At 37.6% G+C, this 13,633-nt stretch overlaps 1 protein-coding gene across 1 annotated transcript in view; it reads right to left on the bottom strand.

The window, feature by feature from the left end:
* Nucleotides 1-5,197: 5,197 nt before the first annotated feature.
* The window catches only part of edc4 (enhancer of mRNA decapping 4), a 49,860-nt gene continuing 41,424 nt past the window's right edge, over nucleotides 5,198-13,633 (bottom strand). The window contains exons 27-29 of the mRNA XM_063004117.1: nucleotides 12,556-12,775; nucleotides 12,293-12,456; nucleotides 5,198-6,075 (exon numbers count right to left, since the gene is read on the bottom strand). Of these exons, the coding sequence (XP_062860187.1) occupies nucleotides 5,892-6,075; nucleotides 12,293-12,456; nucleotides 12,556-12,775 (568 nt within the window). The 3' untranslated portion in view covers nucleotides 5,198-5,891. The remainder of the gene's footprint in view (nucleotides 6,076-12,292; nucleotides 12,457-12,555; nucleotides 12,776-13,633) is intronic.

The raw sequence follows: 13,633 nt of genomic DNA, 5'->3' as shown, positions 1-13,633 counted from the left end.
TGGCTATGGCCACTGTGAGTACTGTGGCCTCACAGCAAGAAGGTCCTTTGTTTCCTCCCACAGTTCAAAAACATGTAGTCAGGTTAGTTGGAGCTATGCACACATTGCTATGAATGTGTGTGTGTGTGTGTGTGTGTTTGCCCTGTGATTGACTGGCAACTTGTCCAGGGTGTTATATACCTTACGCCCAGTAAACTGGACCCACTGTGACCCTGAATAGAATAAAGTAATGGCAAAATAGACAATGAATGAATGAATGAAAGAATGAATGAATGAATGATACTTAGCAGTATATAAACATGCAGAAAATATGTTTGGCTTTCTTTGCAAACTATTAAATGGTTCCAAACAAATCTAATGTTAAGGTCTTTAAGACCATCTGTTCTGCAGAGTTTCTATTTTCCCTGACTCCAAACACATCTTATTGAGATTATAAACAAATTATCAAGCCCTCTATGAGATAGATCAGGTGCTGGGAGCAGCAAAAACTCAAAATACTGCTTGAGATAACACTAACTACAATCATCTGTGGCAGGTAGCCAATATGCAATTTAAGAAATTCTTTTCTGTTTGAATTATAGTCCCCTATATCCACTGCCAAGGCTCATAGACACTGTCCACATATTGATCGTACAGACTGATGTACACAAAGTGGAAGACGCAGCACTAAACTACCTCTGCTACTCAGAAACAAATACAGTAGAAATATCATACCTTTAGCTTGTTCAGAATTATTCATGACATCAAACACAGCACCGGACTCATGATGTGTTCATTACCTTAACAAATGCTTGAACTACTGGAACGAGGCATCTAATAAGGCCAAGTGTCTACAATTGTTCTAAGTGTCTGAATCAAACTGGATCAAAAAGACAAAACTCTAAAGATGCTTGCTAGAACTGAGAGATTCATGACACAGGTAGAGAGTTATAAACTGGAGCTGAAAGGCACCCCACATTTCTTTTTAAATAAGCATTACTGCCTGCTTAAATTAGTTTGTGAAAGACAGTTCTAGCACTAAGCACACACTCTATATGCAGTAGACTGGGGTCCCATTACACCAGAGGTCTATGGAAAAAACAGATTAGACATATGGGGGCTGCAACAACGCTGCAAGGTTTATTTTTGGTTCATTATTATTATTATTTTTTCCAGTGCATATATCCACTTTAAATGTTTACATAAAATGTCTTTTAACTTTGTAATTAACAAACAAATGAATGTATTTATAGGTATAAATATGCACTGATTAGCCGAAACATTAGGATCACACCTCAAAAATACACGACAATTTCTGTTTCATAACATTTGTGCATGTCATGGTTAGGGATATATTAAATGTTTGGCTACTGATAGATAGAGGGTAGTGAAACCCTTCTTTGTATAGGGCACCTTAGATTCATGCCACACCAAGCTGCCCTGGAGTCCATGTTTTGGTGGGTCAGAGCTGTTATGAAATCACTTTAGCTGAATGGTCCAAATGTTTTGACTGTAATATCCATAAATGCAAAATAGAAATTGTTCCTTTCATAAGTGAACCTAAAACTAAGCAATAAGATACAAATATTGAATCAACTTCAAAAGGAAATGTCTGTGTTTGTTAGGATTTTAACGTCATGCTTTACACTTTGGTTACATTCATGACAGGAACGGTAGTTACTCATAACACAAGACTCATCAGTTCACAAGGTTATATCTAACAGTAACAGTCTTGGACAATTTTGTATCTCCAATTCACCTCACTTGCATGTCCTTGGACTGTGGAAGGAAACCGGAGCACCCAGAGGAAATCCACGTGGACACGGGGAGAACATGCAAACTCCACACAGAAAGGACCCGGACCGCCCCACCTTGGGATCGAGCCCAGGACGTTCTTGCTGTGAGGTGACAGTGCTACCCACTTAGCCACCGTGCCACCCGAAATGTCTGTGAAAGAGGTGCATCAAGTAGTGTGGTTGCCAAATGGCAGCGAGGTTATGGACATTGCAAGCGGAATAATGAAATACCCCCTTTACACAGGATCCACCCATTTGAGTTTTTTTCAAATTTCTCAATTTTTTTCAATTCACCTGTTCACTTTAGTGATCTTTGCTGATTGCATGTCACCCTTTGTGGAGGGCAGAAAGCTAGCATAGGTCTTCTCCAACACGTATAACGCAGCTGGACACATCCCTGACTAGTGATAGATTTAAAGCACATACTCTTCATCCTACTTTTACGTAGGTGAATTCCCACCCTGCCTTCTCTTCCCTATACAAGGTCAATCGTGTCTGTCAAGCATATGGTCTGGCCAGAAGAACTGTCAAAACATGCACACAAAGTCTTTTGACTTTGTACCTAAATAAAAAAAATAAAAAAATGTAATAAGGTCACAAAGATCTGTTCAAAAAGTAATATTGGGGCAGGTATTCAGGCCCCCCTTTATTCCAAACCGTTGTTGGCAATCACAGCTTTTTAAGGTCTACAGTAAGAACTAATTGGCTTTTTAAGGACTTGTGGTTTAATTATGACCAATTCCTTTTTGGCAAATGGTCTTTAACGTCCCAAGGCTACAAGGGTCTTTCAAAATCTTTTCCAGCTAGGCATGCACTTTCACCTTCTTTTATAAAACCAGCCTTAGGTAACTTTAGCTTTATGATCTGGATTTTTGTCTTGTCACACAACCAGACTTATCTTCTTAATTAATAAGATTCATTTGTCTGTCATTTCTCATTGTTTAATGTAAAACTATTTTTCTGCAAGTCTTTTTAAAAAACTGCTGCCTTCATTCACACCTTCGTCATTAGTCTGAAAGCACATTATGAAATCTTGCGTGAAGACCCATCAGTGAAAAATTATCTTTAGCCCAATAAACAGCAGATTATCAAACCAACCGAACAGACAGGAATGTTGAGTGTTTGCTTTGGTTTTGTATATTTTTACATTCAAGTATGCTTGAGTCAAGCTTTTCTTCACCCTCAGTGCAACCATTTCTTGTTTGTGTAGATTGCACGGCAGTATACTTGATTTTAAGCATTAAAATTATGATATCTGAGACAACGAAACCCACTAATTAGAACTAATTAGAAATTTTCCCAGTAATATTCAAACACACGCATTTAAATGAACAAAGTCTTTTTTATTCCAAAAATGTCTAGGGTAAAAGAAATAGGTGTAAAATATACAACAGAATAATCCAAGCACAAGAAACAAAACTGAAAACACTACAGAAAAAAATGACAAATGATCTATGTTTGTAATTCACAAAACAAGAGCTAGATCTTCAATGCAAACTTGGAAAAACAAGTTTTAATAGAGCATTGACGTGCAAGGCTCAGACATTCACGTCCAGGATTCAGATTCCTTAACCCTGATCAGTATCAAATATTACTAAACAGTATGCAAGAACATCAAAACCATTTGATCTATTAACACTGCAATAACCTGCCTAAAAACTGTGGTATAAAATGCTCTTAGCTGTAGCAGACAACACACAAGGTGTTCTTAATCCGATGGAAATAAAACAGAACCAGAATCTAACTACTTGTCCAGGGGGCACGTTTCTTAATGAATAAAGTATAAAAGAGCTACACAATCAAAAATAAATGAAAGCATATTAAACAAATATATTTTGGGACTGAAAACCATAGGCATACCTTCTGCTTTTGTCAGTAGCACGCAAGCAATGATCTTAGCTGTACTGTAATAGCTCAAGAGCCCCATGAGCAAAAATCTCAAGTATTTCTGTTACAGAACATGAAATTCACTATTTGCATTTATGTAATAATCAAAAAGTATAAGTAATGCGAACAATGAATCTGAGTAAATATATATTTGCAAAAAAGCAACAAAATGATCTACAGGCTGCGTCAACAAAAGTGTTGAGGTGAACATATCCCTACAACAATAGTCTAACCAGGACTTCTTTTACAACCTCCATAATATTTGGAAGGACAACAATCAATTTTTTAAAAATCACAAAATATTTGAGCAACACATCTGCCATTCCAAGTGTATTTTAATAATGTTCTTAAAGTGAAGAAGGTCAGTGTTTAGAGAGCTGACATTTAGCTCAAACTAACAGATACATAAGCCCATCTGGTGAGGGTTCAAAAACAAATGACCAAGAACTAATAAGGCACTTTCTGCAAATGCGTCCATACTCTACAGAGAGCAAGACCCAACACTATTTCTTCTTCTTTCACTTAGGAATTCTGCATTTCCAAATGTACACTGTATTTGTTTCAATCTGATGAACCATTGTATTTTGTTTTAATCTGAAGAACCATGCTAAACTACACTAAGCAAACTGGAGACAGAAAACCTAAAAGGCATCAAAAAAAAAAAAAAAAAAAAAAAAAAAAAAAAAAAAAAAAAAAAAAAAAAAAAAAAAAAAAAAAAAAGTTCAGAGGAAGAGACACAAAGGCCAAAGACCAAAGAAGGGGTGTGTAAAAGCCATCTGGAAACCTACCAGACATACTGCATATTCACAAACAGCCAAATGGTTTTATAGAAAATGACAAGTCTGACAATTACATAAATAGTCCAATTCTAAAAGCAAGTGCTGCACAGAGAAAAATTATAAGTAATATTAAAATAAAACTACCAAACTGCTGCCCTTACTAGTTGGTCCATGCTGTTCTGGATTAAAGAAAAAAAAAAAAGCAAATACAATATAGTCTACTGCTCAACCTGGGACTTTCAGAGAGTCAGGTGTACCATCTAGACTATCCGAAACACCCAAATACTTTAAAATCCAGAGCAGTGTCAAAAAGGTCTATTTCTAACATTTTCGCTTTCAGTAATGTATTATTGCAGCCATTTATCCCAGTCATCATGGCTTGCTCTGTGGCACGTAAAGAATAAAAAATGATTTCTGTTGTCTTCCATGGTGAATTTACTGAGCAGCATTTCTACCATGATATGTCTCAAGACATTTGTGACCATGGTTACTGGGTTGTATTAATTTTAGTGGAAACTGCATTTATGTACCAAAGTTGGAATGCATATAAACCAAACATGAATGGGGTTAATGCTTAACACTAAGTTTACTTCTAATGTGTCAGAGGGCTCAGCTGCTGCTGGCGTTATTCAGAGATTAATTCCATTAAAGCGCATGTATGTTTAACCATATGATGTGCTTCTTTTTAGAATTCAAATGTGTGTGTTTTAATAATACAAAAAAAAGACAAAAATATAAAGGACAGACTAAAAGGCAGCACGTTTAAGGTTTGGTTTTATTTGTTACTATTTAAATCTGCATCCGTTTTTGATTTTCTTTATTTGACTTGCAAATATCAATTTTTCGTATTTGAATAACTTTTGGCACAAAAGTGATTCAATATGGACAAATCAGCAATTTCTGAACACTATGGGGCTAATCAGATGCTCAGAGTGGGTTGATTGGCTTATTGTCCAGTGGGTTCAGATTTGGTTGTTTCTTTTAACATCATTGAATGATTCTCTAATCATTTCTACCATATGAAATAATCAATTCTTAAACAATGTAAGGTGCCACGCCTCATGCTTTTACAAAAATAATAGCACAAAAAGGCTGGCTGCAAAAAAAGGGTTTTCTCTCATAGGATGTAGCAGCACAAACTTTTTCTTTAAGAGAAACAATAAGAAACCAAACAGCCAAAACGGCTCAATAATGTCACGAGTTATCATTTAAAAGATCTACAACACCTCAGAGGGTTTGACTGAAAGTGCAGTGCAGGGTCGTCATAAAGCAAACTGCACAGTGTATGCGTCTACTCTACAGCTTTTATCACGCAGGACTCTGAGGAACGTCTGGGCTATTGAGCGAAGCGTGGCGAGCTATACAGGCAGGCTGAAGAGGGGCAGTATTGGAGTATGTGAATGCCATGAAGACTGCAGACGGGTGAGTTGGAGGATAGAAAGGGGGTACATTAATGGTTAACGAGGCCCTGCAGCATCATCAGGAGGCGGCGTGCACGCTTGCCCAGGGAGCTGTGAGGGTCCTGCTGCAGGAACTGGAACAGCTTCTGACGTACTTGTGTCAGCACGGCACTCATGTGGTCCCTGGTGACTGGGTCACCATGGTCCAGGTTCATCACTGCATCCTCCAGATAGCTACACACACACACACACACACACACACACACACACACACACACACACACACACACACACACACACACACACAGAGTTAATTTACAATAAATGTCACTGGCCATTACACAATAACACAACTCTTAATCCGGGATCCTGTATTAATTCACTCAGTCACTATTTATATAAGCTGGAAAGCACTTTGAGATTAGGGATGAACATGTGAACCTTTTCTGTTTAGAATATTCAGCCATGTTCATCTACACTGTATAAATAGTAAAAACAAAAAATGCAAAATAAAGTCAAATATCCAAATTTAATTAAAGCGGAAAAACAAATGTACAAAAATTTTCATTTAAGGCTCTGCAGAGAAAAAAATACACATTATCTGACAGATTCTTCCCTAACTATTATGATCAAACTCTCACTTAATGTGCAGTAACACCTACCTTGTAAAAAAACTTAAACAGTAATTTTCTGGCGGTGAGTTAGCGGAAAGAAAAAAAGTAAAAATAATGATACATTTTACACTGAATCCCTCAAAAATTGTACTCTTCCTGACGTCAATATTTAGATGATGCTTCTATCTAAGTTACTCTACTCTACTCTACTAAATTACTCTACTCACCTCACCATGTAAAACATTTATAAAACTGCAGTACCAGCTTAAATAAAATGATCTTAAAATTCTTTTAGACATCTAGATATTTAAATAAATGTGCCCATCCCTAGTAGAAGCCAGAGTAACACAATTTCCCCCTTTAATCTGCCAAGCTAGTCATTTTCAATTCCCGATTGTAAATCCACTGCTGCTTGCACAACCCGTGATCTGATCAGGGAGAGTCAGATCACTACACGCGATGACCAAACATATGTGCAATGAAGAAAATACTAAAATTCAAACCCAGTTCTGCCAAATACAGTGGTCAAAGATACAAACCCAGAAGCTAAGGGACATACACTAAATGGCCAAAAGTAAGTTAACCATGAGATTGTTGGACAGCCCATTTCTAAACCACAGGCATTATTATGAAGTTGGCCCCACTTAACATCTATGACAGCCTCCACCCTTTTGGGAAAGCTTTCCACATTAATTTGTAGGGCTGAAGTCAGGGCTCTGTGCACATCATTAGAAGGTGCATATAATTAATTCTACACATCTGTTAGAAGTGGATGTGGCTAAAACACCTGAACCAAATAATTGAGGGGTCTCTACATTTTGGCCATGTAATGCGCTATACTGCAGACCTACAGTCATGTGAAAAAATTAGGACACCCTATAAATGCAATTTTAACAATACTGAGAGATTCAAGTAATATAACTAACCATTAAAACTGAAGAAAAAAACTTGCTGTAAAGTGTAATAAAAAAAAAAAAAGCAATTTCTGGTGAGGAATAAATTAGGACACCCCTACATTTATTTTCACTTAAAATGGCTAAAATCACACAAACCTGTATCACATCAGGTGCAAATGATTAGAACATCGTTACTCAGCGTTTTGAAGGAGGCTTGCCTTATTTAAACCTCAGACATTTAGTTTGGTGTGCTCCTGACTGTTGAAGAGAGAGTGAACACCATGGTGCGATCGAAAGAGCTGGCTGAGGCCATCAGAAAGAAGATTGTAGCAGCTTATGAGTCTGGTAGAGGATTTAAAAAAATCTCAAAAGAATTTGAAGTCAACCATTCCACTCTCCGGAAAATGAGTCTAAAATTGAATTATTTGGACACCATAAAAGAAGGCATGTTTGGCGTAAACCAAATACAGCCACAAACCCTTAAACATCTCACAGCTGAAAGAATTCTACATTGAGGGGTGGGGCAAACTTTCCTCAGACCGATGTCAGAGACTGGTAGATGGCTACAAGAAGCGTCTCACTGAAGTTATTTCAGCCAAAGGAGGTAACACTAGCTATTAGGGGATAGGGTGTCCTAATTTTTCCCTCAGTTATAATACACATATTTGTTAATATATTTTGTTTAATGAGTAAAACAAGGTTATTTTTTGTTGTTTACTTGCAGTTAAATCACTTTCTTTTCCAGAGATAAATAAAAACAAGATTAGACATCGATATGTGAAAATGTCTTAATAAACAACTGAATACTTAATGGGGTGTCCTAATTTTTTCACATGACTGTGTAAGAATGTGTTATGGCATTGAATGTTCAAAATACTGTAGATTTAATCATGTAGAAACTAATGTCACCATATGAAAAACTGGGGCCCAGAATTTAAGACCATAAAACTTTTAAATGAATAAAAATATATTTTTTGGATTTTCCCTCCTTTATCGCCCAATCTAGTTATTTCCAATTCCTGATTGTGAATCCACTGCTGCTTGCAAAACCCACAACCCAATCAAGGAAACCCAGATAACCACACGCCAACATGTATCCAATCTGCAGCCACTTTTTAACCACTTGCAAGTGTTGGGCTCCCATACAGAGCTGTACTGCTTTTTGAGAGCCATGCTAGGCTCTGGGCAAGGTCCTTTAATCTCTTTTTAGATCATTATTTGTTTGCTTTGAAGATTAATATTATTACATTTGAGAGGCTCAGGCCACCACCACTTTAGCATTTCATATTGAATTAGCGTAGCTACACACATGATGCAGCTTTCTTAGCATAGAGCCCAGAATCTCTTACAGCTGTTCTAACACATAAGCTGTTGCTTCATAAAAGCTATTCTGGGACAAAGCTTTTTTTCTCTCCTCATGCAGGCAGTATTTGATGAAACCAGCTAAAGGATTAGCAAAATACCAACTTCACCATCTGCCACCAAAGCAAAATGACTCACTATAGGATGATGGAGTGGTTCCACCCTCTCATATTATTTAGAGGTCATATTAATTTTACAAGCACTTGTTGAGATTAAAGCACCCGATTAAAGATAGCAGGCACATGTGTCGTGCACTGTTCCAGATGGCCAAGTTCAGAGGCTCAGAATCAGATTGTTCTGATGTTACCAGTGAAAACTGCTTCACCGTGTTTAAACTCTTGGTGCTGTGTTCTCAGTGGTAATCTTCAGGCTTAGGAGCCATTAGCCTTTCCTGTTGTGCAAGTGATTTTTTCACATTTTGACCATGTGGTTTCCCTCAGTCCCCCTATACAGGAGTGAATCTAACTAAGCTAATAATGTTGCATCAAAGTACAGTAATCCACCCCTTGTCAAATTCCATGGTTTGTAGATTTTGTTAGTGAAAGTAGGTTACCACATGCTTTACATTTAAACATTTAAATATGACAATTTTGCACATATTATGTATTTGCTCAGTTAAACGTATTGGGCAAAATGAATAACATCAAATATTTGACATGCTATATCTTTAGGGCGCTCAGGTGGCGTAGTCACCTAATACACAGTGGAAAGCTTGGGCTCCTGAGTTAAAATATCACTGGTGCTATTGACATGGTCAGGCACTCATCAAACACAAGTAACAGAGGAAAGTTCAAATGAGGTTTCTCCACCACATCTCCAGTGCAAAATGGGATCCCTGCATCTGGTTGAAGCACCGACACCAGTGGTGGGGGATTAATAAAAAGCATAGTGGAAGACTCTGTAAGAATTTAAACAGTGTGTAGTCGCCGGAGAAGGCTGAGCGCTATTCTGTGGCTCTGCGGCGGTGGTGCAAGCAGCAGTGGAAATGTGATTCGAAGCTGGAAATGACTAGATTAAATTAAAGGCACACCCTATTTAGCAAACTGCCTCAAAACACTTCATTTTACCAAAGACTGCAACTTCTGCATAAGACTATAGGTCCGGTTCCACCTGGAAACACTAGACTCAAGGCAGAAATACCCTGGACAGGAAGCCAATCCATCGCAGCCAATCATGTCTTTGTAGATGCCCGGCTGACTAATAGCACTGCTGAGAATCAAACCTGGATCACAGCTGTGGTGGGCTAGTTTAATTTACTGCTACGCCACCTTAGCATCCATCAAATTTAAGTTTGTCCCCATCAAATCCAACAGTCTGAGCTGGAATACTGCACATCTGGGTTCAGTCAGTCTGCTATACATCCAAAACAACACCCATGTGTACATGCTACTTAATGTAATAAGCATATGGACAATCATGCTGTAGCATCTGTGAGTGAAAATTAGTGATGGCCTCAATCTCCACAGCTCTTTTAAAGCAGTAAAGGGACTTGGCAGCATGTGAGCAGAGAATTACACTTCAACAGGAACAAGGCTCGCCAATCTACCTCTGAAAAAATATCGAGCCCGGGCCTGTCTGAAGAGAACTTTAATGAGACCAGCTTAATACAACTCAACTACAACTACAGCGCTCTGTTCAAGGTCAACGCTAGATGAAATTGGCAGATGGGAGAGATTGTAGCGCACTTAAATGGTCATTATTGCTAATAAATGAGAAAGTAATTTTTTTTTAACATCCTAGGTAAAAACTGATGCTTGTGTGACCTTGATTGAAAATCTGTCTGCAACCACATCTATGAATTAGAAAAGGGCTTTTTTTAGTTTGCCTATTTAATTATCAGTAAAAAAAAATTGCAATCAGAAATACTTAAAAACCACCCTTACTTGAAAAGGTATTGTGGTATTGCACATTAAACTGACAGAACATTTCAAGTCTCTGTAAACAAAGAATATCATTTATTAATACATAGAAGCAATTTTGAGTTTTTATTACTAAATTTAGGCAATTGATCCATGGTTCATGTGCATACCAAACCGTGGGGGGTGATTTGTTCAGATCACTGATTATCCGTGGCTAGTTACACCACTACATGGCAGTATTAAAAATATATGCTTCTCTTCTAAAAAAAAAAACTACATTATTTATTTTACTTCATGTTTTGCTGTTTCATTTAACTGATAAAGCTTAGATTTAAAACAAAATCTAACTCTGTAGAAATGTCCTGATGCAACTGTACATATCATTTAACAAGGGTCAAAAGCCAGATAAAAATCCCTTCCAAAGCAACTGCACCTATTGTAATTATTGTTAACTCAGCAGTTTCACCTAAACCAGATATACTGGGTGAGTTTTGCTATATATTTTTACAGCACAAAGTGGTCCAATTTATTTTAATTTTCTTCAGTGTAAACAATGTGATATGAACTGTTGCAGCCTGTATTAATAATTCATGTGAAGGAAAACCAGTAAATCATGTTCATACTGCATTTCATAGGCATTTTTATATATTTTTTGGCTTTTAATATCTACACTTTATTCCAGCCCCAGTATTCTATTGTCTGATGATTCATGGTATTAAAAATTAATAATAAAAAAAAAAAAAAAAGTTTGACATCGGATCTTTGGGTGCCACGGTTAGATAAAACTGATAAAACAGGTTTTAAATTTGGACAAAGTATTGGAAACAACATGGGATAAAGTTTTACGAATATTTTAGCTATTAGCTATGTGGTACTTGCAACTCTTATAGCATTATGCATAACTTAACGCTGGCTAAAGACAGTGTTTATTTATGATATTTATATAAAGGATAAGGCAACAATACAACACTGCACAATTGCAAAAACACAGTCTGGTCCTAGAATAAAGGGCTTTAGAATATTTGGTATTCTTCCTGTCATGAATAGAATTTTATTTTTTTTTTTTCTTTGAACTGATACAGTAACAAATCACAACTTTTGCTTTATCCCCTTTCCCCCTATCTAGTCATAACCAATTCATCATCTGTAACTTCCCTCACCACTGCAGACCCCCTGCCCACCCGGAGGGAGTGAATGTATAGTCTGCAGCTCATCTCTGACATAAGCACAGTCGCTGGCCACCGGCTGCTTCTTTTCACTTGTCAAAGAATCTTATAGAGAGTTTGGAATACAGAGAGGCACACATTGCTATCTGTAAATCAACCATCCCTTGTGCTGGTGCCTCAACCCGAGGCAGCAGGGGCCATAATTGCAGCAGCAGCGAAAAAAGTATTCACCCTTTTCTTCTGTCAGGCACAGCCTATTATGCCTGTGTGGATGCCTGGCCAGGTTTAAAGCACAACTAAGATTAAATCGCAAATTGAAATCTCAGCAGTGGTGGGCTAGCGCATTAGACTGCTGCACAAAACTACATTTTGTAGTTTTACTACAAAAAAAAATTGGCTAGTGGTTTGCAGTGGAGGATAAATTTGCAATAAAAAAAATCCTTATGGATTAATAGTGTCACTTGTAATTTTTGTCCTGTATTTTTGTCCATTCCTAAACTAAACAGACTGTGGTTTCCAGAGCCCTCACATTAAAACTATATGTAGAAACTGACCTGATCTTGAGTTCGGTGCGTGTAACCAAGTTGGTTGAGAGTTGCTGGATGAGAGACAGCAGGACCGCCTGATGCAGGGGACACGGATGCTGGCCGAACACCTGCTGTGAATTGACGGTCTCGCACACATACAGCACCAAATTTAAATCAGATGCAGACAAGGCCTGCAAGAACAAAGATTAAAACATAGTAACTGTAAGCATCAGCATAAAATTCTATTCTGGTGTCTGTCTTAATAGGTTGTAAACACATGGCCCCCTGACCTGCTGGAACGCCTCATTGAGTTGGCCCTGCTGCAGTAATTGCAGAATGCTGGCCTGCTGGGTCTGGTAGTCAAGGTGGCTGGTAGGCACAGGTGTACTAGCAGCCGAGCGCATGGCCTGCATGATGCTGGAGGTGACTGCGGCCTGCTGATCCTTCATGGCCTGGCTCACCTCACCCTTTACTATGCGCTGCACCTGTGACAGGATTGAATCCTGCAAGCTGCAAAGCACAAGAAAGAGGGTTGAGATTTCTTGAATAATGGGAGCATAAAGGATGAAAGACAAGCACTAAAAAGTGATTAATGTAAATGATGCCTAATTTTGTTTGCTTCTTTTTTTTTAAATAGGCAATTAAGCCCTGTTTTTATCAATCTATTTAAATGCAAATCAAAATGATGGATGTAACAGATGAACACTGTCAAAACACTTTTAAAAGATCATAACGTAGGGGTAAAAAGGGTGAAAAACAGCAATGGGAACTACTAGTGTCACGCACAACAAGATGAATGAGAGCTGTGATTGAAAATCTGACTTATTAAACTCAATATAAATTTTTAAACAGTAACGAGTGTTCTAGTAAAGTGTAAAGTGTTCTTTAAAAATGAATATAAACATGTTTTAACATTAACAGAGATCTAAATAATAATTTTTTTTGGAATTTGAAAGAAATGTTGTATATTTTATAGAATAAATCAAAAACGTTAATTTTACTCCAACGCACACCTATAAGTATAATTAGAGAAAGTAATCATTTTGCAGTGGTCTGAAGAAGAGGAGCATAAAGGGGGACTATTGTAGTGCAAGACAGATGAGATGCTGGGTTGAAGTACATGGCATACAGTTTTTAGAACAGTGTTAGCTAAGAAATTAAAGTAATAGAACGATTGATCAAACGGTAGATGGTTCAGTCCCAACTATTAGCTAGTTGCCAAAAATGGGCTGCTAAGTTAGGCCCTTAACCTTCAAATGCTTGCCTTGTATTTGGTCACAATTGATAGTCCCTTTCCTTCAAGTATTTATGCTTTGCAGTAACATTGACTCAATCTGAGGAGTGCCCTTTCTACGATTTGAATGACTT

This window comes from Trichomycterus rosablanca, chromosome 11, assembly GCF_030014385.1.
Source record: "Trichomycterus rosablanca isolate fTriRos1 chromosome 11, fTriRos1.hap1, whole genome shotgun sequence".
In the NCBI taxonomy this organism is placed as follows: domain Eukaryota; kingdom Metazoa; phylum Chordata; class Actinopteri; order Siluriformes; family Trichomycteridae; genus Trichomycterus; species Trichomycterus rosablanca.
Note: the sequence above shows the minus strand (reverse complement) of the source record. Positions and strands in the feature narration are given on the sequence as shown.